Raw genomic sequence first — 25,958 nt, 5'->3', positions numbered from 1 at the left:
GGACCCCTTAATGCACCATTACAAAGTGAATGGCTTTTTGCCTAGCAGGAGGCATGTGGCCAAGTTGACAAAATCTAATGTAGATTTAATGCAAGCCAAGTTTAACATAGTTTAAAAGGAAGCTTAGCTATGATTGGAGTCTTAACGCACACGAGAATGGAGTATTAGTGGAAATAATAGAGTTGCTATAGTGTCATTGTCAATGGCTATGTCACATTATCTATGTCAGGGCTAGGCGACATTATCTGCGGTAAACCTTGTTAGCTCGTAATGCTAATCTATGGTCTCTGCAGAGCATATTTGTTTGGTTCAGAGTTTCTCTACTTCTTAATTGGTTTAGCTTGTCCTCCTCCGCTTTCTGCTGTTTGCTCTGTGGCACAGGACTGTGGCGGTGTGAATCGGCCAATCAAGCCAAGACCCTCTTAGAAAGGAAAACCGTTAAAGACCTCAGTGACAGGATCAGATAAGGAGTGGTCTGACTCTGGATGGTCCACAGAATTGGTCATGGATTATAGCTGTTGAGAGATTTATTGTGTATCAGGTTCACTTTTGTTTTTGAAAATGTATACGTTAAATAAATACTTTGTTTTAATTCATTTTGAATTAAACCTAATGATAAATAATTTTCCTTCTGAACAATAGATGCATCATCTGCATGTTTTGCGAGCCCCTCTGAGGAGACGTTGTCTCATTGCGATAACATAATTATTATAATGTTTCTTGATCACCAAATCCGCAAGGATAGATCTGAAGGATCATGTGACACTGAAGACTGGAGTAATGATGCTTAAAATTCAGCTTTTGCATCACAGGAATAAATTACATTTTAAAAAGTTATAATATTATTACACAATATTGCTATTTACTGTATTTTTGTTCAAATAAATGCAGCTTTTGTGAGCATTGGAGACTTATCGAATCACAAGACTTAATCAAAAACATTAGAAAATCTCACAACCCCAAAATTTTTAATGGTAGTGCTTAGTTAGGTAAAAATATTTTATATTTATTTGTTTTGTAGTGTATAAATATACTTATTAAGTAGTTGTGTTGAATGAAAACTTAATTTTTGATCTGCTGATTGTTGTTTTCAGAGATAAAAAAAAAAAGTTTATTTATTAATGGTCACATTGCTTAAATGACAAAAATGAACTTAAAATGACACCCCAAAACAGGAGTGCTATATATTATAAACATTGTTGTTTTGACAGTATTGCTTCATAATTTGGTGTGGATGAGGTCAAGCCATTATGGAAATCATTCCACCACCCACTGAGTTCCTCACACAATCTCAGACAAACCTCTCTGTGTTAAAGCCCTGATACATGGTTCTTTTTGGCCCTCTATTCAACTGCTTGACAGCGGGGGATGGCTGCCTGCCTCTCACCTCACACACGCACACACATACATCTTCATATCGTGCACGTTGCTGACAATTAATAATCAACACTTATGTAAAAACTCTGTGGGCTTTCCCCTACTCTCCTCACTCCGTTTACTAGCACTCTGACAAAGCTGAAAGAACACACACACACACACACACACACACACACACACACACACACACACACACACACACACACACACACGTTGGCTATAACGTAAAAAAAACTCTGTAGTGTTGAGTTTTAGGGTTTATGAGCTGTTATGATTAATGATGTGCTGACGCTGGTAAATCCCCCGGCTATTTGAGTGAGATAGTGTGCGCGTGTCCTTCAAAGTTTTGCTTATATCTTTTACGACAGCCAGCACTGTACTTGTGCCAACCACAGGACAGTTGCATGATTCATTGATATAGATAAACTTAAAGACTTTGTCTTAAACATAGAAGGTGTATGAATCTCAGACAGTTTAGAAATCTCGAGTCATGACACAAATTGTGGTGTTATTTGAATAGTGCAAGATTGCAGCAAAGCTTTAGCTGTTTGGCTCAGTCCAATGACATGAAAGACATGACCTTTGACCCTTATTAAGTCACCACAGGCCCTTGGTCAGTCCATACACACACACACATACACACACACACACACACACACACACACATGCACACACATATCATACTTATATAACATAATATAAAATGTAATGTAGTATATAATTAAATATAAACTAAATATTAAAAGCAAATATATAGTTACTTATCTTATCTTATTTAATTTTATTTATATAATGTGATGTTTGTATACATACATGCTATGGCACTGAATGATTACTGTATTCATTTAGTATGACATTGTCATGGTGCACTATCATTCCATTATACTCCTTTGTTATGGTTAATTTTGTTTTGTATAATGAGTGCCTGTGATTGTGTTTTATGTTTAATCAGAGATATTAAGCCAGACAATATCCTGATGGACATGAACGGTCACATCCGGCTGGCTGACTTTGGCTCCTGCCTTAAACTCATGGAAGATGGGACAGTGAGTTTGATTTTTTTAAATCCTAAAGCTGTCAAGCACATGATTTCTTGCTCAGTAAGTGTTGTGTTATACATTTATGTCTTCCTGTACACGTTTTCTCATAGGTCCAGTCCTCTGTTGCAGTTGGGACCCCGGACTACATCTCTCCGGAGATCTTGCAGGCTATGGAGGATGGGAAGGGAAAGTATGGGCCGGAGTGTGACTGGTGGTCTCTAGGTGTGTGCATGTACGAGATGCTTTATGGAGAGACACCCTTTTATGCTGAGTCTCTGGTGGAGACATACGGCAAGATCATGAACCATAAGGTTTGTTTGCATCGTATACCAACACGCAATTCTGTACCACAAGAATTGAACATGTCGTTATTTCCTATGTTTGTTTAAAGGTGATGTGTGTAATTTTTCAATTTTAAAATACATTCTTCCTTCAGAGACAACTGAATCCAAGCCATTCATTGGTTGATTCCCCTGAATAGTGTAAAAACACTGTAGCACTATCCAAATCATTACATTTTGTTCAGGAAAACTGCATGTTTTATGAAGATGCAGTTTGTGATGCTAGTGCTGAGAAATTGCACATTTCACCTTTAATTGTGGAGGTGCACTTCTGAAATCTGTTTGCGGTAGAGTAGCTTAAAGGGGTCCTGTTGTGCTTTTTTACATTTTCAAATTTCTTTAGTGTGTGAGGTCGCTGTTTGGGCACGAAAGGGTTATGACGCACAAAGTCCACTCCAAAGGGAGATATTCTCTATATCAGTAAGCACTGTTTATGAACTCCCTGAAGTCCCTCTATTGTAGTCTTGAGTTTTCTCCCGTACCCGTCACAATTTTTCTCATTTCAATAATTCCCGTCCAAGGCATACACAAAAAAAAGGAAGCGAAGCTTTGTTGATTTGCATTAGTAGTCTGTTGAAACTCGCGGTTATGGTAGGAGGCGTGACATTTTTGAAACACTTTCGAAGTGGTTGACCACAACACACTGGTCCAGCCAACCAGTCAGAGAACATTGCGCTGTTTGGAAGGAGGGCTTTATAGAGACCAGTGTTGTATAAAGTACTAGAAAGCAATACTTGAGTAAAAGTACAAGTATGGTACTAGAAAAAGACTTTGGTAGAAGTAAAAGTTACCTTTTAGAATATTACTTAAGTAAAAGTCTTAAAGTATCTGATTTATTTTGTACTTAAGTATGAAAAGTAATTTTCTAATATTTAATGTACTTAAGTATTTTAAGTAAAAGTAAAAAGTTTTTTTTTTTTTTAAAGCAAGCGGTTAACTTTGATTGTGAACTTTATTGTGGATTTCTTATACTAGGCATACTATTAACTGGTACAACCTGCTGTTGTTTGTGTTTTTGTAGCCTGTACTGTACTTGTGTTATCGTTTATCTCCCACTGCATGTACCTTAAGTTAGCTGCTCTACTAAGAAAAAATCAGTCTGCAATAGTGCACTGTTCTGTACAGCCTTATAATTCATTGTATTTTTCAAAAATATAATTTTATATTCAGTGCAATAGCCGTATACAGAGTTTTATAAATACAGAGGTCCCAAAAGTGATCTTGCTAGGGGGTTCGGGCCACTTCGGGGGCATATTATTTTTCCACTGTCATTGGCAAAAAACATATGTATATCTGTGTTAAATAGGAAACCATTGTAATAAAGTTATTCTCATTCTGGGCACAGTATGCAAAAGGCTATTGCTCTACCTGCTCTCCTCTCTCATCTCCATCTCTCGTTCTTCTTCTCTCAGTCTCTTTGTAAATCTCCCCTTCCCGAAGATGAGCTTTGCAAACTGATTATTTATGTCGGTCGTTTAAAACTTCTATCGTAAATCAGCGGTTTAGTTTAGCCACTTGCATCTTATCTCGTGAAGCGTCGCGTTGGGATTCGCGCGCGGCCGCGGCTCGCGCTTCCATGGCAACAAACAAGCTTTACGCTGAAATAGAGCGTGCGTCATGCAATCTAGGAGCAGTGATTCGCCAAACCTCAAACCCACATTTCTTCAGATTTTATTTTGTAGTAACGAGTAACGAAGATGCTTAGTGGAAATGTAGCGGAGTAAAAGTATACATTTTATCTAGGAAATGTAGTGAAGTAAAAGTAAAAGTTGACATAAATTTAAATAGCGAAGTAAAGTACAGATACGTGAAATTTCTACTTAAGTACAGTAACGAAGTATTTGTACTCCGTTACATTACAACACTGATAGAGACAAACTAAACAGAGCGTTACTGACAGACTGGGAAGAGAGGTGCTGCAACTATGAAAACCTATTCTAGGAGACCCCAAAAACAAAATCAAGACTTTAAGAAAGGGCATAATAGGTCCCCTTTAATTTCTAGGTAACCCATTCCTTCTTTTAGTTAACCAAGACAATAATTTGTGTGTATCTTGCTTAGTATAAAACAAAAAAAGTCATGAGTGAATTGTAGAAGTTTTGAATTAAAAATTATTTTTGTCTTTCCTTCACTATTTTATTCTGGATTAGTCATCTCAACCTAACAATGAGGTAATTCACCTTTTCATCAAGGTTCATTTAGTTTTGTGTGGGACTTAACTAATGGAGCACATCTTAAACCACCGTAACTAGCGTAGTTAGGTAGAGATGAATGATAGTCTTACTCTGCAATGCTCAAGTATATTCCAACTCTTTCTTTCTCAGGAGCGCTTCCAGTTCCCACTTCAGGTGACTGATGTGTCCGAGGAGGCTAAAGATCTCATCCGGCGGCTGATCTGCAGCAGAGAACACCGGCTGGGCCAGAATGGCATCGACGACTTTAAACAGCACCCCTTTTTCACAGGCATTGACTGGGACAACATCCGCATGTGCGAAGCCCCCTACATCCCTGAAGTCAGCAGCCCCACTGACACCTCCAACTTTGATGTCGATGACGATTGCCTCAAAAACTGTGTATGCATCTAGTTTTGTTCTAATTTAATCCTGTAGCCAATGTTTTTTTGTGTGTTTTTTTTACACAAATTCATTAGTATGTAGTTGAGCAGGCTATTATGCAGTGTTACTGGATGACTTTAATGGATGTTTGAGTCTTAGATTGTTTTTCTGAAATATTTTAGGAGACGTTGCCCCCACCTTCACACACAGCATTTTCTGGACATCACCTCCCATTCATAGGCTTCACCTACACAAGCAAATGGTGAGTCAGACAATTTTTAATTCATCATGCCTTTCTTAATTAGGTACACTACTGTTCAGTTTGCGGTCAGTAAGACTTTCTTTGTTGAAAGAAAGGGATACTTTTATTTTGCAAGATGCTTTAAATTGATCGAAAGTGAAAGTAAAGACATTTACATTGTTACAAAAGACTTTGAACTTTCTTTTCGTCAAATAATCATGAATTTCTTTTATCTTGGTTTCCAGAAAAATACTGAGCAGTACAACCATTTTTAACATTGATAATAAGAAATGTCTCTTGAGCACCAAAAAAATCATATTAAAATGATTTCGGAAGGATCATGTGACTCTGAAAACTGGAGTTATGGCTGCTGAAAATTGACCTTTGCCATCACAGAAATAAATTATATATTTTAAGTATATTGAAATAAAAAACTATTATTTTAAATTTTAAAAAAATACTTTCTACCGTATTTTTCATCAAATAAATACAGCCTTGGTGAGCATAAGAGACTTCTTTCAAAAACATTTAAAAACCTAACCAACCAGAATCTTTTGAACAGTAGTGTAGGTTGCTGTGCGCTTTAACAATATTATTATTTTAATTGCAGTTGTGTGATTATATGTGGTTCTTTAGCACACTATCAGATCGAGGGTGTCTGCGAGAGTCCATTGGACCTGCACAGGTAGATGCTGATCTTCAGCGTAGCCTGGAGGAGAGCTTGGCTTCTGAAGCCTATGAGAGAAGGATCCGACGTCTAGAGCAGGAGAAGACCGAACTTACCCGTAAACTACATGGTGAGGGCACTAACACATCCAGAATAAATCACATTTTATCCTTCTGTCTCTCTGAAACATATTTTTTTCCCTTAGAGTCCACGCAGACAGTGCAAGCACTGCAGTACCCTGATTCAGACGCCCCTGTGAATGCTAATACAGAGGTAGAGATCAGGAGTTTAAAGAGTGAGATCGACATCCTGAAGAAACAGATCGCAGGTGAGAGCTCGATATTGGGTTAGAACGCACACAGTTAAGGGCACAATCCCGGTCTTGGGTCTTCATTGTACTCTATTGATTACCCATTGAGGGTAGTGACATCTTTAGACAAAGACTATATAATGTTGTGTCTTGTCAGACTCTGATCAAATGGAACAGCAGTTGCAGGACGTCAGCACTGCCCGAAGAGACCTGGAAGACTCATCTAAGGTCATCAGGGGCTTAGAGAAACAGCTGAAGGGTGTCACACAAGAGAAAAATGATATGCACAAGGTACCTATTTCGTTGTATAAAAAAAGAAAAAGAGGCACAAGATCATACTGTTATCTAGCCATATATATGCCAATCAATGGTGGGGAAGCTATGGTTTGAAATATGGTTAACTAGTGCAACCATGCCCTCAGCAGGTGAGCCAAGGTGGTTTACTAGCTTTAATCATTGATCATGACATGAAAAATCTAGTCTTAATTAGTCTTAATATTTTGATGTATAAGAAGTTTCCTGCAAAATCCTGCAGGATTTGGATATTGGGGGACTTGTGATGTCACACGGGCTCTACATTTGCATATTCCTGCCTCCAGTGCAAGACATTGACGAATAACAATTTCATAATGCTTTGTCTGTAAATGACGAACATAAAAAAATGAAAAATTTTATATGGATAATGTTTTCAAAACACTTACTCGCATGCAATACTCACTAGGCAGAAGGCGTTGTCCCATTGATACTGTTTGCTATGCAATGACATTAGCCAATCATAACAGTGGCCAGTTACTGACAAGCCTTAAAGGAGCCTTCCCTTTTGACAGAGGGTCAGTTATATATTAATAAGATATATATATATATATATTATTATTAACAGTTATTTTATATATATATATATATATATATATATATATATTCATATTATATATATATATATAGTATATAATGAATAATATATCAATATATATCTAAAACTGTTAATTATATATATATATATATATATATATATATATATAGATATATAAAGCTTTTGCACTTTAAGCTGCTCTATGCTGTGTTTTTTCAGGGTAATTTCCATAAATGACCAACTAGTTCCCTTGTTTATGATTTGCTGGCATAGTTTAATGACTTTAATCTTTAACTGTGCCATTTAACAGATTACTCTTTAACTAAATGACTTAAGTTGATCCTAGAAGGTAAGTCATATTAACGTTGATTCTGTAATGAATATGTGAAGGAGCTGCTGGAGTTGGGAGAGAAGGTGAAGGCTCAGTGGAAGGAGCTGAAGGAGGCTCACAGTCAAAAGAAGATGGCCATAAAGGAGTTCTCTGAGCTAAACGAACAGCTGAGTGATCTGCGCTCACAAAAGCAGCGGCTGAGCCGACAGTTCCGAGACAAAGAAGAGGAGATGGAAGGAGTGTCGCAAAAACTAGAGGCTCTGCGGCTAGAGATACGCAAGGCTGAGAAAATGCGCAAAGAGGTATATGCTTCAAAACCACTCACCCTGCTGGAACTTACTGGTGTTAGACCACTATATAAGCAAAGTCAATATGGCTTTAATTTTGATGCAGTGCCCCAGCAATCATCAGTCGTATCATATTTGTGGATTTGATGGCTGCATATTTGATGTTTGTGGTGTTGTCCTTTCAGTTGGAGGCCCAGGCTGAGGAGCAGGCGGCAGAAGCCCAGAAGGAGAGAAAGCTACGAGAGAGAACTGAACAGTTCAGTAGACAACTAGAAGATGAGCTGGAGGGAATGAAGGTGACAGTGCATGACTGCATTAATATACATTCATAAATGGAATATGACTTTTACATTTTACACACTTTTAGCACTCATTTCCCACTTTTCTCTTGTTCTCTTACACCGCGTCCGAAATCAAATACTGCTCTACTATATAGTATGTGAAAAACAGTACACTAAAAGAGTAGTATGTCCGAATACATAGTCAGCGAAAAGTCGAGGGAAAGTACTTCCGCCGAGATTCTGAAGTACGCATTCGATAGACACTTTACTATCCCGTGAGGCCATGGGAGGAGATTTATAAATGGAAGTGAAGTGACGCAACTGATGCTGGTAGGTCACGTGACAGTAACAACTTGGCGGATGTAGTACGTACGAATTTCATTCATACTATCCATATTCATACTATATAGAGCGTATTTTTTCAAACGTTGCATGGTAAATTCAAATTCAAGTACGCGATTTCGGACGCAGCGGTGGTCTTTTCTTCTACTTTACACTCACATATGTATGTCTTGGTGCTCTTGCAGCAGTTGAAACAGACTGGGCCGTCTCAGGCCGCGCCGAGCTCAGACCAGCAGCAGGAGCTGATGCGCGTGCGGGCAGAGCTGGAGAAGAAGAACGGACAGTACGAGGAGGAGTTGTGTCGCCGGGAGACGCACCACAGCACTGAGCTGAAGGGCCTCAAGAGCTTGCTACGTGATAATGAGGGTCAACACCTCGCACTCCAGAAAGAGATTCTCATGCTTAAAGACAAACTGGAGAAAACCCGCAGAGAAAGGTACATGTATAACTATATCAAAACTCACTCTTTCCATCATGTAATTATTCAGCTGCTGGCACACTCAGCCTTCGCATAAGCAAATATTCACAGCTTTTCTTGTCTGCTGCCCACTTACACAGAAAGGCCAAACTGAAGAACCAGAGAAATGACGTTTAGAGGCATTAATCTGAATTTGAATGTATTGACAATAATAACCAACTGTGGTCTGTGAATCGTTCATGGTCATGATATTTGAAGATGAAACCTCCAGCTTTTCTTGAGCCACCAATGTGAACCTGTAGATTTGTTTCTTTACAATGAATCGTTTGTGTTAAAAAGCTCCATGGTAGCAGAATGTAGCTGTCCTGCAAACTTCATCGTGTTCATTATTGTGTTTGCAATAGCCAAACTGAGCGGGAGGAGTTTGAAACCGAGAACAAGCAGAAGTACGAGAGGGAGAGAGCCCATCTGACAGACGATAACAAGAAGCTTACTAGTGAAGTGGAGAAGGTGAGATCTGTATCACTCTCAAAAACACATGTGCCAATGTTCATGATATTCATTAGTCTGTGTCTCTGTCATCACAAAAAGTATACATCAAATCCTGCCTGAAATTCCCCCTTCTCCTTTGGCACCCTCTCCCCAAATCCGCTAACATTCCTAGAGAGAGATTGTAACCACGCACACTTAAACAAAATTGCTTCTTGGCTCAGCCACTGTTTACTTTGGACCGCGAGGTAAAATCGGAATCAGCCAGTCAAATAATTCTGCAAGTTTGGACATATCAGATATTAAAGGGCTCCTTATTTTTGGTGGCATGGATATTAAACATTATTCATTTCGTAAAAATACCTGGTAACACAAAACACAAAGGCAGTTTAAAACAATAGCGCAGCCGGCCAGGGCTGTCATGTCAAATGCCAGATTGGATGGGGTTTCGAAACATAAGCAAGAATGATGGCATTCGGAGGGAATTGAACCAGGATGTAAAATGCCTGAATAAAGTCACATTCCAATAAAAAGAGCACTACAGAAGTTTTGTATAGACTTGTCGTAACAAAGTATGTTTGCTTCCTGTCTTTTGGACAACGTTCAGTTTCCTACAGAACAAAGAACTGATAAAAGCTAGTGAGGTTGATCAAGGATGGGATGAACTACAAAATGTGCTATTACTTTGCTAATCACTCAGACGATAAAAAAAGCAGAGAAATGCCATAGATTTATACTTAAGGATGGACTTTTCCAATTTCAAGAGCCTTGTGACTGAGCTCTTTTGACTGGGCAAATGAGTAACCATCTAGCAAACAGCCAAACAACATTTCTATTTTCATTTGTTTTTTTAATCCAACATTGCCACAAGGTGAACGTGATTTCACCAAGTACCATGTTTTCCTGGATCAACATCTTTGTTGATCCTGGAATAACTTTCCAATCAACCAATCAGATTTGAGGGACAAGTTTACAGTTTATGTCAAATTTAGGCTTAGAACCAGGATTAGGTGCTTCTACATCAGTGTTATTCACCTATCATTTACCTCTGATTTTAGGGAAAAGTTATGGGTAGGGTTAGGTTTAGGGGTAGGGATAGGGTAAGGACTAAATTTTGGGACAGGAATGTTATTCCAGGATCAACAAATTATGTTGATCCAAGAACATGTCTGTCTTGGCAAAATCACGATTGCGACAAAATGGTGAGACCAGACACGCATATCAAGTAGATCTACTGAAACTAGAGAAATTTAGTTTGCTGATTTCATTTAAAGTCTTTCTATTTTCGTTTTCGTTTTTTTAATTTTTTTTTAATGGATTTTAATAGTTTCAGTTAACAATAACAACACTGATAACAATGACAACCACCTTAACCACATAGCAATGGCTGTCTTATCCATCTTATCTCCATCTGTCTGCTTCCTCCCATCTTTACTCTTCTGTCTCTTTGTGGTCACTTTTTCTCTCTTCAGCTGAACTCGATGTATGAGCAGCTCAGCAGTAGTCACAGGCAGCTGGAGGAGGAGATGAGAGAGTTGGCTGACAAGAAGGAAAGCGTTGCCCACTGGGAGGCCCAGATAACTGAGATCATCCAGTGGTGAGTGGAGCCCCCTACCTGCAGCCGCTTGCATCACACCTGCAGAGAAAGGCATGATGATGGTGACCTTTACCCAGATCTGCATGGCTGTGCAGATCCAGATCATGCGGATGATGCAGATCAAGTGGCCATCTTGTGACCATTCATCACTTTTCAGTTTTAAATAAGAACACAGATTTTATGCTTCATTTCGAGGTTAAGCTAAACTAAGCTAATCTGTGCAGGGTGAGCGACGAGAAGGATGCTCGTGGTTACCTCCAAGCTCTGGCCACAAAAATGACAGAGGAGCTTGAAGGGCTCAGGAACACCAGCTTGGGAGCTAGAGGAACGGTGAGACACACGCACACATCAGATAAGGATGAAACGCATATCCTCTTATTCCTGCTCTTCTGATGTGGTGGGGTCTCTCGCTTTGTCAGGACATGCCGTGGAAGATGAGGCGCTTTGCTAAGCTAGACATGTCTGCGCGTCTGGAGCTGCAGTCTGCGCTGGATGCCGAGATCAGAGCCAAACAGTCCATCCAGGACGAGCTTAACAAAGTCACAGCATCCAGCATTGCCACAGAATGGTGAGGCCACACATATCAACATAGTTCTGCTCAACTCTACTGAAACCACAGAGATATTGTTTGCTGATTTGATTTAAAGTCTAATGTTTGTTTGTTTTTTCAGCTCAATGAACATTTGTTTCGATATTCTCTATTATTTGGTGAATAGGCTGAACTTAGTTTATTTTGTTCACACTTTCTTCTCAAATGAGGTGAAATTTAAATAGAATGACATAGTTTTCGGTCTGTTATTTCCGTCTCACAGCAAATTGCAAGAATCCGATAGTAGAAACCAGGAGCTGCTGGTGGAAATTGAGAGGCTGAGGAAGGAGACAGAGGAGCTGAGGCTGAGAAGAGGTAACAATCTGTGTTATTTACATATTTACATATTTTCTGTTTTATTTTGTCATTCATTAGTTTTTTATACAGCATTAATGAATTTTTATTGCAGTTAAGTTTGAATAATTTTGTACTTCAACTTATTTGTTTATGTTAGTTGCCATACAAACATTTCATTTTTGTTTAACTTTTGTTTATTTTATTCTATATCCGGCTTATTTCAATTAACAATAATGAATTTAGGTAACAATAAACAACACTGGTGACAATCAAATATCCACATGATCGGTGAAGCATTGCTTTTTACAGTGTCACATGCTAACAACAGTTCTAGTTTTGTGAAATTTAAATAGATCCTTTAATAAGATTCTGTCATTTGTAGGTGTGAAGCATCAGGATTCACAGAATTCCTTCTTGGCATTCCTCAATGCGCCCACTTCTGCTCTGGATCAGTTTGACGTAAGTTTGAGATCCCAGGTGTTGTTCATGAGAACATCTGCATAGAAGGTCGCTCTGGTTCCCAAAGAAATAATTTTCATCATTAGTTTTTTTTTTTCTGTTTGGTTTCTGTATTCTTCTGATACCTCCTGATCTGTTTTATTATTATTATTTTTTTTTTCTCCTGTCATAATGTGTATGGTTATTGTTTTTGCTTTTTTTTCACTCTGTTGCCAATCAGGACTCATTTTCTTCCTCTTCATCTTCTTTAGTTGAATTTTGGGAAGATGTAAGTTCTCCTTCAGCCATGTGCAATGTCTTTTTACATCATTAATTTTACACATTTAAAAGCAGACAAACAAAAGCCGTTATGAAACTCCTACAGGAATAATATCAGAAAACAACAGAAAACTTAACTCGCAATTAATTCTAATTGAGTTTACATTAGCATGTTACTAAGCTAATAGCACAATACTCGAATAAGCATAAAAATATACAGTACAGACAAATTGGGAAATAAAGTAATTTTTTCACTACTCAAATCCTTTTTATTAATACCTTTTAGGATTGAATTCAATATGTAACTGTTTTTACACTCTACCGATGTTATGTTTTTCTTATCTGATCCTACATCCTCCTCAGTCTCTTTGGTAGTGACTCCTTGGAGTTCTTTGATGTGAAGTGATTTCTTTGTGCATGTAAACTATACTCCGAAATCCATCCACAGGTTAGACGTGTTCTTACATGCCCTCATTCCCTTCCCTCCGTTTTCCTGCCTGCCGTCCCAGGCCTTTATCCTATCCCGCTGACATTGCACATGAAGTTTGACTCTCTTCTCATCTTTTTTCTCTCTCCATATGAAGCGGTCACCCTCTTTTGGTCTCGGAAGCAAAACCAGACGTGTAAGACCCACTTTTGTCCTGCGTCACAGTAAAATCCCCCTGTCATATTGTTTTTTTCCTGTGGTTGTGATGGCTTGTTTTGCAAACTGCATCGGTGGTGATATCTGTATTGCATGAGACTTTTAATGCTTAAATGCATCTGAAACTTTCTTTCATCTATCCAAATGCATATATACCATGAATATACTTCAGAGAAACTTGGGGTTTTGTCTGGGTTGGTTAATTAAACTTGGTGGTTTATTTTCCATACCATGTGCTTTTATAGTACATTTCAAAAGCCCTTTTAAATGGAAGGATATAGAATTCAATTATGTGGCTCAATATTTGGATCTAATTTTAACTTTTGCTCATGTATAAAGATTATAAAGACACAAATAAGTTTGTTTACCTTTGTATAACCTTTAAATAACCTTTGTTCACAGAAGTTAGTAAGAGTTTGTACTCTCCTCTTTTTCATACAAAGACTGTCAAACTGCAAAAAGCTGTAGGATACCTATGCATATGAGGAAAAGGGGGAAGTACACTACCTTTCAAATGTTTGGGGTCGGTAAGATATTTTTATTCAGCAAGGATGCATTGAATTTTAAATGGATCTAAACTGACAGTAAAGACATTAAATACGGTACAGAAGATTTTTATTTAAAATAAATGCCGTTCTTTTGATCTTTCTATTCATCAAAGTTGGCTGAAAGATCACGGTTTCCACAAGCATTTTAAGCAGCATGTGTTTTCAACATTGATGATAATATTAGAATGATTTCTGAAGGATCATGTGACACTGAAGATTGGATGAATGACTGCTGAAAATTCAGCTTTATCATCACAGGATAAACTACATTTTAAAATGTATTCTAATAGAAAACATTTACTTTAAATTGTAATATTTCACAATTTTATGGTTTTACTGTATTTTTGGTCAAATAAATTCAGCTTTGATGAGCATAAGAGACTTCATTAACATCTTACCAACCTCAAACTTTTGAGCAGTAGTGTAATTGTTTGTTGAAGAGTTATACAGAAGTCATACAGGTTTGCAAAGACATGATGCTGAGTAAATGATGAAAGAATTGTCATTTGAGCGAACTAATCTTTTACAGATCACTTTAATGTAAGACCCTCATAAAGTGTGGATATGGTTTCCATGTTCCATCGGTTTGAGTTTCTGCCCTTCATTCTGTCTTGCATGTATAGTTGGTGTGTGGTCTCGGTGTAGTGGAAACATTGTGCCTTCATTGGTTTGAAGCCTGGGTGCACATGCTTTGTTCTGCTTAGAGGGTGTAATTCCAGTAAAAGTGTTATTGTCATAAGCTTTATGGGCTTCATGTATCGCTTTGAGTGTGTTTCGCACTGCATGGTGGCATGTTCTTCTGATGTCACAGTCTTGTGCCGTATGACACCTTTAGTAAAGATAATTATCATCTTTTTGCTTCTTAGCTTGACTCAGCAGATTTCACTCCCTCCAACACTCCATCAAGAGATGAAGACTCAAGATCTCGCCGCATATCACGCTCACGGTCCCCGTCCACCACCAGTGACATGGAGCCTATTGAGGTTCGGACTCTTAAAGGGATAGTCCACCCAAATATGAAAATCCTGTTAGGATTTAACTCACTCTCATGTCATTCCAAACCAATATGTAATTTTTTTCTGTGAAGCTCGAAAGCAGATGTACTGGCCAATCTTTTCCATAAATAAAGTGATCCAGCCTGTATCCGGCATTTAACGTTTATGCTTTTGTGTTGCACAGAAGAAAGTCATACAGGTTTGGAACGACATGAGTAAATGATGACAGTATTTTTACTCATCACTTTAACTCTTACGATGACCACCTTTGTTTATATAATAAAATGCACTGAAATGTTAATGTATCCTTCTCATAGTTGATTGACCATACGTCACGTAGTCTTCAGACTCCAACAGGCAGACCAGGCTATGGAAGCTTGGGACACTCATCACCTAAGGTAACAAAAGGGATTTAGGCCACACAATCTGGGCGCTATGCCGATATCTGGCTATTTACGCAATCTGTACAATGTGTCAACCTGTGTAGATTACACTACCATTCAAAATATATATATAATATTTTATATTCCTGTAATGGCAAAGCTGAATTTTCAGCATGATCCTTCAGAAATCATTCTAATATGCTGATTTGGTGCTCAAGAAACATTGCTTATTATTAGCAATGTTGAAAACAGTTCTGCTACTTAATATTTTAGTGGAAAACACAAGACGTTGTTTTTTTAGGATTCTCTGATGAAAGAAAGTAAAAAAAGAACAGCACTTATTTGAAATGGAAATCCTAATGTAATGCATAACAAAGTATTCATTTCTAATTTTGTATTAATTTCTTGAAAAAATATTTTTTATGCTGTAATGAGTGTACTGTGCTATACATATGTGTCGCAGAAATTCTTTAAGTATTAATATTAGCAGATTATCCAAAAAAAAACTTTTTTTTTTATGAATTTCCAGCAAAAACAACTGTATTGTAATATATACTGTTACTGTGATATAAAAGGACTTGTATTGTGTGTTGTAGGAATTTTGTCTAACAGTCCTATTAAGCATTTGTCGATTTCAATTGGGACATCTATGGAAATGGTTTAATTACATTGCTGATGTTCTCTGCTCCACAGCCCAAGGCGCACCAGTTTATTGTGAAGTCCTTCACCATTCCCACCAAATGTAATCAGTGCACCTCTCTCATGGTGGGACTTATCCGTCAGGGCTGCGCCTGTGAAGGTGAGGACAACACAAGAGAAATGAAAGCTGGGTGTGATATGTGAATATGACAACAGTGAATATGGCGCGTTTAGTTTTCGAGATGATCAAACCCGTACAACTTTATTTCTTCAGATGAACGCATAAGGATAACCAGTATAATCCTTTAAACTTTTCCCTTTTGTGTACCACTGAAGAAATAAAGTCTTTCCAGTTTAGAATAAAATAAGGGCGAACCTTTCCTTTCACATTGGTTTATTAAATGTGCCCAAATCCCTGGATGCCTTATTGACAGAATGCTCTGTAATACTCAGTGCCTGTGTCCTCCATCTCTCCTTATAGTCTGCAACTTCTCCTGTCACGTCACCTGTGCTGATAAAGCCCCCTCTGTGTGCCCCGTCGCACCTGACCAAACAAAGGGCAAATTGGGAATTGATCCTCAGAAGGGCATTGGGACTGCATATGAGGGACATCTCAGGGTAAGATTTGTTCTGCTCTTCATATATTCTTCACTATTTGCTTTGCTGTCTTTATTTATGGTTATCTGAATTAGACACATACTACCTTTCCCGTTGTTGTTGTTCGTTTGTCTGTACACTATTAGCCATAATTTTTTTGGGCTGCCTTGAAATGGAGATTCGACTGTCTTTTCCAGGTGCCAAAGCCCACAGGGGTGAAAAGGGGTTGGCAGAGGGTCTGGGCTGTGGTTTGTGACTTCAAACTCTTCCTGTATGAGCTTGGAGAAGGGAGAGGTGCCCAGCCTGGTGTCATAGTTAACCAGGTCATCGACATGAGGTGAGCGAGGTGTTCATTCAAATGTGATGCTCAAATATTTAAGTCAAATATGTCATGAAATATTTCAATATATTGCGCTTGACTCTCTATCCTGAGCAGGGATGAAGAATTTTCCGCCAGCTCGGTTCTGGAGTCTGATGTCATTCATGCTAACAAGAAGGACATCCCCTGTATTTTTAGGGTAAGAGCATACATGGACTTTGTTTCTATTTTATTCAAAATAGAAATCTTTTGTAACATTAAAAATGTCTTTATTGCCATCAATTTAATAAATCCTAGCTGAATAAAAGTATTAATCTAAATTTTAGTTTTTTTTTTACTGACACCAAACTTTTGAACATTAGTGCATAGTCTACTTTGAGAAAAGTAATTTGAATTTCTTTTTTAACTTGGAATTTTCTTTAAGGCTTTCGTTATCAAATATTGTACAGGGAGAGACTGACAATATTTTAAAAAGTGCTTACAAATATTTATTTAGAATATTACTGCAATATAATTATTATATATAATTGTTGTTATTGAAAACGAGCAAAAAGGTGGCTGGCCGCACACTGGATTCAGTCCAGACCACAGAAGTCTATCAAAACATATTTTATATTTTATGGATTGCATTGTGCAAAAAAGTGCAAAGTGAATTAAAAACAACTGGACCGGAGCAGACGTTTCAGGACACTCCTGGAGCAATGAAGATAGCAATGTGCTGAAACGTCTGCTCCTGTCCAGTTCTTTTTAATTCACTTTGCACTTTTTGCACGATGCAATCCATAAAATATAAAATAAATACACAATTTGATAGACTTCTGGACTGAATCCAGTGTGCGGTCAGCAACCTTTTTGCTCGGTTTCCATATTCCCTTGGCTCTACGCACCTGAAGGCAAAGGATTTTTTGTCAATTTAGAGCGCAACAATTTCTTCTAGTTTTCATAATTGTTGTTAATGCCATAGAAAAGCAAAATAAAGTAACTACACATTTAGTCTAAATTGAGTTCTAGCAAAATCAGATCCCTAAAACTTTGGCCTGTCTTGTGTCAGATGGCCATTCTTCTCAGTTCAAGTGTTAATGTATTCACTACGTTGTCCCTTTGTAGGGCCGAATAGTAATTTATTTATGTGCTAAATTCTTCTCTTTCATCATTCATAACGCATCACCATCACCACAACCAATAATTGTGATTTTCTTCAAAATGTCACAGATCAGATAATAGCAACCAGGTGATTATGTAATAATCAGGACTGGACTCACTATAGCCTTATGCAGAGTTGAGTTATTTAATTTAAAGACATTTTTGAATTGCCTTATATGCAGTGCTATCCATTCATTCCACAGGTAACAGCATCTCAGCTGTCCGCCTCCCCCAGTCAGAAGACGTGCATCTTGATCCTGGCCGACAACGAGCAAGAGAGGTCGAAGTGGGTGTGCGCTCTGAACGAGCTGCAACGCATCCTGAGGAAAAACAAGCTGAAGGAGCGTTTCGTCTACGTGCCTAAAGAAGCCTACGACAGCACGCTTCCTCTCATCAAAACCACACAAACTGCTGCTATTATAGGTACAGAGACTCACTAAACTCTTGTCAGATCAACGCAATGTTAAAGAACAAATAGTATTTCCCTTATCTAGTGTTTAACCAAAAATGTTTGATTGTGTCTAGATCATGAGCGGGTTGCTTTGGGGAATGAGGAGGGCCTGTTCGTTATCCACGTCACCAAAGATGGTAAAACTTCAATCTTTAATTATTTTACTTCTTCATTGTCTATTAAACTTGGTTGTGTGGTTTAGTGGTAGAAAATCTGGACTGGTAACGGAAAGTTTGCCGATTCAAACCCCAGAAATGCTGATATATGAGCTACCAGGTTGCTTCAGGGTAATAAGTTTACTCAGAAATTACTGTAATTTCCAGATGTTAAAAACATTGACATGCTCTCCATCATTTTGACAGGAAAAATGGGTCTATTGCATTGGAATGCTAGACGTTTATTTAATTTTCTGGAAAATGAAAACAAAAGATTAAAATGGAGCACGACTGAATTTTTTTATCTCAGAGGCTGGATTAAAAATAACCATTATCTGTCATTTTGACAGACTGAGTAAACCTTTCATTGGATAAAAGCAGCAAAATAATGTCCCCCCTATTTTTGTCTATTTGTCAGAGCAGTCATACATAACAAATCTATAAAAGGTTGTAAACTATCAAAATGAATGATTTGTTAGATTTAACATTTCTTTCTTGGCTTTGTGGCACTTTATGCATTTTTATCAGTGGTCCACTATCGTTGTTGAACCGCATACACATTTAAACTGAAATAACTGATGCAAGACAAACATCCACTGAACATTTTTGTCCTTTCTGCTAGAAATCGTTCGCGTGGGTGACGTTAAGAAAGTGCATCACATAGAACTGATGCCTACAGAGCACCTCCTGGCCGTCATCTCGGGCAGGAACCGACAAGTGTGTCTGGTCCCGTTGGCGGGGCTCGACGGGAGAGAGATTGACAAGATTAAGGTGGCGGATACTAAAAACTGCCAGGCGCTGGTGTCCGGTGTGGTGCGTAACGGCGCCTGCTTCTGCCTCGCCATTAAACGGCAGATCACCTGCTTCGAAATTAACAAGAGCAAATCCCGCCACTGCCATCTCATGGACATACAAGTACAGTATTCAAAACTTCTTCTTTTTTTTTTCTGATCAAGTATATTCAGATGTAATTAGTGTTCATACTCATTAGATTGCAAAGATTGTCTTTGCTAGCACACACAGCATCATCAACAGCCCTTTCTAAATCTCAGGCTCCAGGAACTATCCAGTGGATGGCGCTGTTCAACCAGCAATTATGTGTAGGCTACCCAGCGGGCTTCATGCGGTACAGTTTGCATGGAGAAACCCTTCCGGCCAGCTTACTCCATCCAGATGACCCCACATTGGCGTTTATTAAGGCTGAAAACCTGGATGCCGTTTGCGCAGTGGAAATCTCCAATAAAGAAATGCTGCTCTGCTTCAGCAAGATTGCAGTGTACGTGGACACGCACGGCAGACGCTCACGCCAGCAGGAGCTGATGTGGCCCGCGACGCCCACCGCCTGCTGTGAGTGCTGAGTAGAGAGACGTTAATCCTCTGCTTAAACGGTGTGGCAGTGAACAGGTTTGGTTGGATTGACCTTGTGGCTGTTTTATATCTCACAGGCTACAACGCCCCCTACCTGTCAGTCTACAGTGAAAATGCAGTGGATGTGTTTGACGTGAACACTATGGAATGGATTCAGACCATTCCTCTCAAAAAGGTTTGCTTTTTTTCAATTTCAGAGAAAGTTTTAAATATTAAATTATAATAAATGAACAACTGTTGCACACTTGAATGGTTGCAGCTGGGTGCATTTGACACAGGAACTAATACAACACCATTCAAAATGATAAATTGAATGAAACATTATTTTTGATAAATACTTTTATTTAGCAAAAATGTATTTTTAAAATGACAGTAAAGACCTTTACATTGTTACAATTTTATTTTATTTTTTTAAATAAATGCTGTTCTGTTGAACTCATCAGAGAATCCTGAAAAAAAAAATCAAATTGTAATAATTCTCAAAATTATAATAATTCTCAATATTATTGTTTTTACTGTATTTTTAATAAAATAAATGCAGCCTTGGTGAGCATTGGAGATTTATTTAAAAATGTTATTTTTAAATGACCAACTCTGCACCTTGCTGAAGCTTGCAAAAATAATAATATATATTTGTAAATATTAGTACAAATAAATATGCTAAGTATATTTACATTTCATAAATATTTCAAGTATGTGCAATTTTAAACATTCTCTCAGATAACCAGTGTTAATAAATTGAATTTGGCCATCTCTAAATGAATACATTTCAAAAAGTGTAAATTAATACATGTGTTTAATAAATGTTCATATATATACCTTCAGAAAAGCAACAGAGTTGACAATATTGCAGTTTAAGGAGAAATTACCATTAACCTTGTGCTCTAAGTTGTTTATGTCGATTTGTTAATACATTTGTAAAAGAAAAGAAAAAAATATTATTTATATATATATAAATGCAATTAAGACAAAAATGCTAGATTTTTTTATTTTATTTATTTACTGAAACCATAAATGAGTCATCTTCTGAATGACTAAATAATCCCAGGATCTCACTGGCTCTGTGCAGGTCCGGCCGTTGAACATGGATGGCTCTTTGAATCTCTTGGGCTTAGAAACGGTCAGACTCATCTACTTCAGAAACAAGACTGCAGGTAATGGCACTCACTCCATAATTCATAATGCATAAAACGTGACAATAATCTTAAATTGGGTGTTGATGTTTCTGCCTTTGGTTTAGTAGTGCCGTTTGAAATAATGAATAATTCAGATTTTAATAATATGTCTGATAATGCATTATTTGTGTGTGTTTAGAGGGGGACGAACTGGTGGTGCCTGAAGTGTGTGACAACAGCAGGAAGCAGATGGTACGCAACATGAGCAACAAGAGACGATTCTCATTCCGTATTCCTGAGGAGGAGAGACTGCTGCAGAGGAGGTGATTGACACACGCACGCACACACACGTACACGTTGAGTTTTTGAGTTTTCATGTCTTATGGGGACGTTCCATGGACATAATGATTTTTATACTGTACAAACTCTATACTCTATATACCCTAACCCTACCCACCACAAACAACCTTTTGCATTTAAAAATTTTCAAAATACATAATTTAGTCAGATTTATAAGCTGTTTTCCTTATGGGGACCTAAAAAATGTCCCCACACGGACAAGGATTTCGGATATTGCCATTTTTGTGGGAACATTTTGTGCTCATAATGTTGGGTTTACCTGGAACACATATGTCAAGTTCATATGACATTTGTAGTTTACTTTTTTAGGTCTGGTTTCAACATCCAACTCATTTCTTATTTTCAAAATGTTATTGTAATGCTATTATATGAACTGGTGTGTTTGCAGAGAAATGTTGAAAGATCCTGAGAGGAGGAGCAAGTTGATCTCAAATCCTACTAATTTTAACCACGTGGCTCATATGGGGCCGGGAGATGGAATGCAGATTCTCCGAGATCTGCCAATGGTGAGAGGCTCATCTTTTTAAATACTATTTTGGGTTTAGTACACGTTAAGCTCAATCGACAGCATTTGTGGCATAATGTTGATTACTACAACAATTTATTTCACTTCTTTTCTATATAAAATGAAAGATAACCATTGCTTCTATTGTAATTCAGGCACTTGCAATGGAAGTGAAAGGGGTGCAATTTGTTACAGTTGAAATGCTCAAAATGTAAACAATATGCATGTTAACACGATTTTAGGCTGTGTCCACCAAAGTGTTTTTTTCATGCGGCTGGCGTAATTTTTCCATTGTTTTCAATGGGAGCGTTTTTTTCACGCTGAAGTGCTCAGCGTTTTTTACAGGTCGCCGAGAGTTGAAGAATGTTCAGTGCTCCTAACTGTCACTTTTTTTTTCTGCTTGTACAACGTCAACAGATGACAACAAGCAGCATAATAACAGAACAAAATAATTTAAAACAAGAGCCCGAGAAAATATGTTACATTATCGACATTTTAATATAGAATCAACACAGAAACAAGATATCTGTGAAATTAGATACAAGTAACACATTCACGGATATTCCGTATCATAACAAGCAAAGTGTCTCAACTGAAAAAAATGCTGTGCTGGCAAAACGCTTGGTGGACAACAAAAAAAGCTTTGGTGGACACACAGCCTTAGTCTGAAAAATTGCTCACTTACCTTTTATATGGCAATTTACATTTTATGTGTAACTAATAATGTACACATCTCAACAGAAGAATACATTTTTGAAGTGAATCAATGTAACCTTGATTTTTGCTTTTTTTCAAAGAAACCGAGTCAAAATTATTTTTGTGGTAATCAACATTGTCACAAATGCTGTAAATAAGCCCAGAATATGCTTTCACAACCTCATTTTGCTTTGTATTCTGGTCACTGTCATTTAAAAAAAAAAATCAATACTTCTATTCAGGATGCATTACATTTGATCAAAAGTAACAGTAAAGACTTTTATAAGGATTTCTATTCCAAATAAATACTGTTCTTTTCAAGTTTCTATTCATCAAAGAATCCTGAAAAAAAGTATCCAAAAATGTTTCTGCAAAAAACAAAAAAGTTTTCAACATGATACAATAAGAAATGTTTCTTGAGCACCAAATCAGCATATTCAAACACTTTATGAAGGATCATGTGGCACTGTCTTCTCTTTACATTTATTGATGTGTCATGGGTCATTCATGCATCCTGTTATTGATGTGTTGATAGCAACATGATATCATAAAGATCATTATATTGAAACCCATAGTTTGTTTTCATCAAGTCATGTTTGTCTCACTCATTGCATGCTTGTGTCATTGTTCTGTGCGTGCGTGCGTGTGTGTGTGTGTGTGTGTGCTGTTTCTCTGTGTAACCTGTAGAATGTGCGTGCTCAGGACAATCGTGCTGGGTTCAGTGGATCCGTCAGCATCCCATCAATCACCAAAAACCGAGCCGAACCTGGTCGTTCCATGAGCGCAAGCAGTGGTCTAGGAATGCGTAAGTACACACACGTGGCTGCTGTTATACTTACCAGATTTCCTTGCGTTTCATTCCCAACCCGCTTCTTTCTTGTCCTCTCTATCAGGGACGTCCTCTCAGAACGGCAGCGCTCTGAGGAGGGAGCTGTCGAGCAGCAGCTACAGCTCGAAACGCCAGACCATGACATCACCTTCAGAGAGCTCGCTGTCGTCAGGAGGGGGGATGGATGTGGGCGAAGCGCCACTCTCTCAGTTTGATAGAGAGGTGAGTCATGATGTAGGAGGAATCAGGAATGTGGTATCTTCATTACCTCATCACATTAATGGCAGATTTGCACAATGCAGGGACGTCACGGCACATGACCAGCAAGCTATAGCATCCGTGACGATTCAACTTGAGCCTTATGCTGACTTCACATGCTATAGGAATTATTATAAACACGAGTTTCCTCATCGGAAATTGGACATGATTGACAAGTCTTATTTACGACTGGGAAACTTGGAGATAATTATCACTGTAGTGACTGTTTTATTAATTTTATTCGTTTTCCATTAACATCTACATTGCTTTCTCCTGAGTTACAATCTTTATGTATATTGTCCATTTAATGCATTAAAAATTGCATTTATTTGACATTTAATTGAGAATTGACAGAAAGCATGTGTACAATAGCGTGGATAATGTTTATGGTTTTCAACAAATAAGGCTGTACATTTAATTTAAAGTCTTCAATACATTTTAGCTTACATAACATTCAGAATGAAGTCATATCATTTCCGATATTAAGCATGTGAAGTCACATCTTATTATGCACAAACAGGTTTCATGGCCTTGAAAAAACTATCTACAAAAGTTAGTTTTTTAGGCTCTCTTTTCTCTCATACACCACTTTTATATTTGAAAACACAAAGTCAGAAATTACTGTCAATGACTTTTTATTGCTACTCAAAAAAGATAATTTATTCACCCTCATGTCGTTCTAAAACCCGTTTGATTTTTCTGCACACCTCCTTACTTATAAAAACTGCTGGCCCTATCCCTTCCCATGAGGCCTGTAACGGTGGAACACTTCTAATGTCTTTGCCCCAAAGCAGTTAAATGCGCTGTGTTCCCCACCACCTAGAGCTTTGTCAGTGCTTACTCCACTTTATGCCTGCCGCCCCATTCCACTACATCCAACAATCTCCTTGGCAAACTCACCCGTCATCTCCCCATACCTCTGCGCTTTGCGCTCCCTGGCCGCCCCATTCTCCTTCAGCAAGTGTGGAAGCCATTCTGGCACTCAGTCTGCCCTTTCCTTCTCAGTGGCAGGCGGTATCGCCCTCGGAGAAGACCCCTGATCTGAAAAGGGCTTTAAGGACCCTGCTTAGTAAGATGAAGGTAAACGCCACACGTTTGCAGTGAAACACTCACACACACGCACATACACGCCTGCTGTCATCTGCACACTCGGGCAGCTCTGCAGAGTGCTTTACCCACTGCCCATTTTTAAAGCCCACAGCCTTATCTTCCACTGCCTACAAGTGAAGCAGAGAGCTTCAGTTGGGAATGGCAAGCTTCCATCCGCATGTTTCGCCTTCATACTGCTCCTGCTGGCCTGCCCCTGTGAAAATGAACGTTTTTACGAGAAAAAAAAGACTGCCATTAAACCAAATGTGTCATTTTTCCGATAGCTAGGGATATTAACAGTAGAAGAAGACTACGCTAATGTACTATAGCGCCCCTTGTGGCAAAGCTTAGAATGCAACGTGTACATTTTGTTGTGAACTTTTTTTTTAGCTTGCAGTGTTTGCATTAACGTACTTGTGAAGAGTGTGTTTCAATTCTAGATTTGTTGCACTATTTTCTCCAAATCTTTGCTGCAAAGCGCCTTCACAGAGTTGACAACTGCGAACCCCTGGCCATGAGTGTGTTTTTGAAGATGAGCACTTGAGTTACTTTATAGTGCCTTGTTCTTAAAAACGCAGCTGGATTAAAGGACCACCCCCACTTTTATGTTTTTTTAGACATGGCAGAGGCCAATCAGGGAGGCAAATACAATAGTATTTAATGTAAACTTTCATTTAAATCAAGCAAAATTCATGTAGTTTAGCAAATACACATTAGTGCTATTTCTATATTTTGGGTAAGTTAAAGGGATAGTTCACCCAAAAATTCTGTTATCATATACTCAACATTTCGTTCCAAACCTGTATGACTTTCTTTCTTCTGCAGAACACAACAGATGTTTTGAAGAATGTTTCAACTGTTTATGTCCATACAATGAAAGTTAGTGGGGTCTAATGTTTTTTGGTGAATTATCCTTTTAAGACTGATTAATATTCTCTTGATGGCGGCATGTTAAATGGTGAACCAAGCATGCCATGTTTACAGAGCCATCCTCTTTTAAAAACTGCTGAAAGTTAGATTCCACTTGACTGGGTTTATTTGCACCTTTTACAGGATTTGGAGTCATTGCATGTGTACACTACCGCTCAAAAGCTTGGGGTCAGTAAGAATGATGTGGGTTTTTTTTATTTAAAGAA

At 38.1% G+C, this 25,958-nt stretch overlaps 1 protein-coding gene across 3 annotated transcripts in view; it reads left to right on the top strand.

Annotated features, from left to right (window-relative positions):
• Positions 1-25,958, top strand: part of cdc42bpab (CDC42 binding protein kinase alpha (DMPK-like) b) — a 65,575-nt gene that overhangs the window by 37,639 nt on the left and 1,978 nt on the right. The window contains exons 6-40 of one of the 3 annotated variants that reach the window (XM_079639804.1): positions 2,330-2,423; positions 2,528-2,728; positions 5,083-5,331; positions 5,496-5,575; positions 6,191-6,351; positions 6,427-6,549; positions 6,689-6,822; positions 7,772-8,014; positions 8,185-8,295; positions 8,808-9,058; positions 9,445-9,550; positions 11,002-11,126; positions 11,351-11,456; positions 11,546-11,694; positions 11,939-12,030; positions 12,395-12,471; positions 13,314-13,352; positions 14,787-14,903; positions 15,233-15,313; positions 15,992-16,097; positions 16,419-16,555; positions 16,732-16,871; positions 16,971-17,052; positions 18,200-18,419; positions 18,522-18,584; positions 19,225-19,517; positions 19,655-19,949; positions 20,048-20,145; positions 21,040-21,124; positions 21,285-21,408; positions 21,834-21,951; positions 23,334-23,451; positions 23,540-23,697; positions 24,739-24,813; positions 25,648-25,701. In XM_079639804.1, coding sequence (XP_079495930.1) covers positions 2,330-2,423; positions 2,528-2,728; positions 5,083-5,331; positions 5,496-5,575; positions 6,191-6,351; positions 6,427-6,549; positions 6,689-6,822; positions 7,772-8,014; positions 8,185-8,295; positions 8,808-9,058; positions 9,445-9,550; positions 11,002-11,126; positions 11,351-11,456; positions 11,546-11,694; positions 11,939-12,030; positions 12,395-12,471; positions 13,314-13,352; positions 14,787-14,903; positions 15,233-15,313; positions 15,992-16,097; positions 16,419-16,555; positions 16,732-16,871; positions 16,971-17,052; positions 18,200-18,419; positions 18,522-18,584; positions 19,225-19,517; positions 19,655-19,949; positions 20,048-20,145; positions 21,040-21,124; positions 21,285-21,408; positions 21,834-21,951; positions 23,334-23,451; positions 23,540-23,697; positions 24,739-24,813; positions 25,648-25,701 — 4,705 coding nt within the window. The remainder of the gene's footprint in view (positions 1-2,329; positions 2,424-2,527; positions 2,729-5,082; positions 5,332-5,495; positions 5,576-6,190; positions 6,352-6,426; positions 6,550-6,688; positions 6,823-7,771; positions 8,015-8,184; positions 8,296-8,807; positions 9,059-9,444; positions 9,551-11,001; positions 11,127-11,350; positions 11,457-11,545; positions 11,695-11,938; positions 12,031-12,394; positions 12,472-13,313; positions 13,353-14,786; positions 14,904-15,232; positions 15,314-15,991; positions 16,098-16,418; positions 16,556-16,731; positions 16,872-16,970; positions 17,053-18,199; positions 18,420-18,521; positions 18,585-19,224; positions 19,518-19,654; positions 19,950-20,047; positions 20,146-21,039; positions 21,125-21,284; positions 21,409-21,833; positions 21,952-23,333; positions 23,452-23,539; positions 23,698-24,738; positions 24,814-25,647; positions 25,702-25,958) is intronic. The other 2 variants (XM_079639805.1, XM_079639806.1) reach the window with 2 other exon arrangements.

This window comes from Phoxinus phoxinus (assembly GCF_949152265.1).
Source record: "Phoxinus phoxinus genome assembly, chromosome: 16".
Lineage (NCBI taxonomy): Eukaryota > Metazoa > Chordata > Actinopteri > Cypriniformes > Leuciscidae > Phoxinus > Phoxinus phoxinus.
This window is presented reverse-complemented; position numbering and strand designations above follow the sequence as displayed.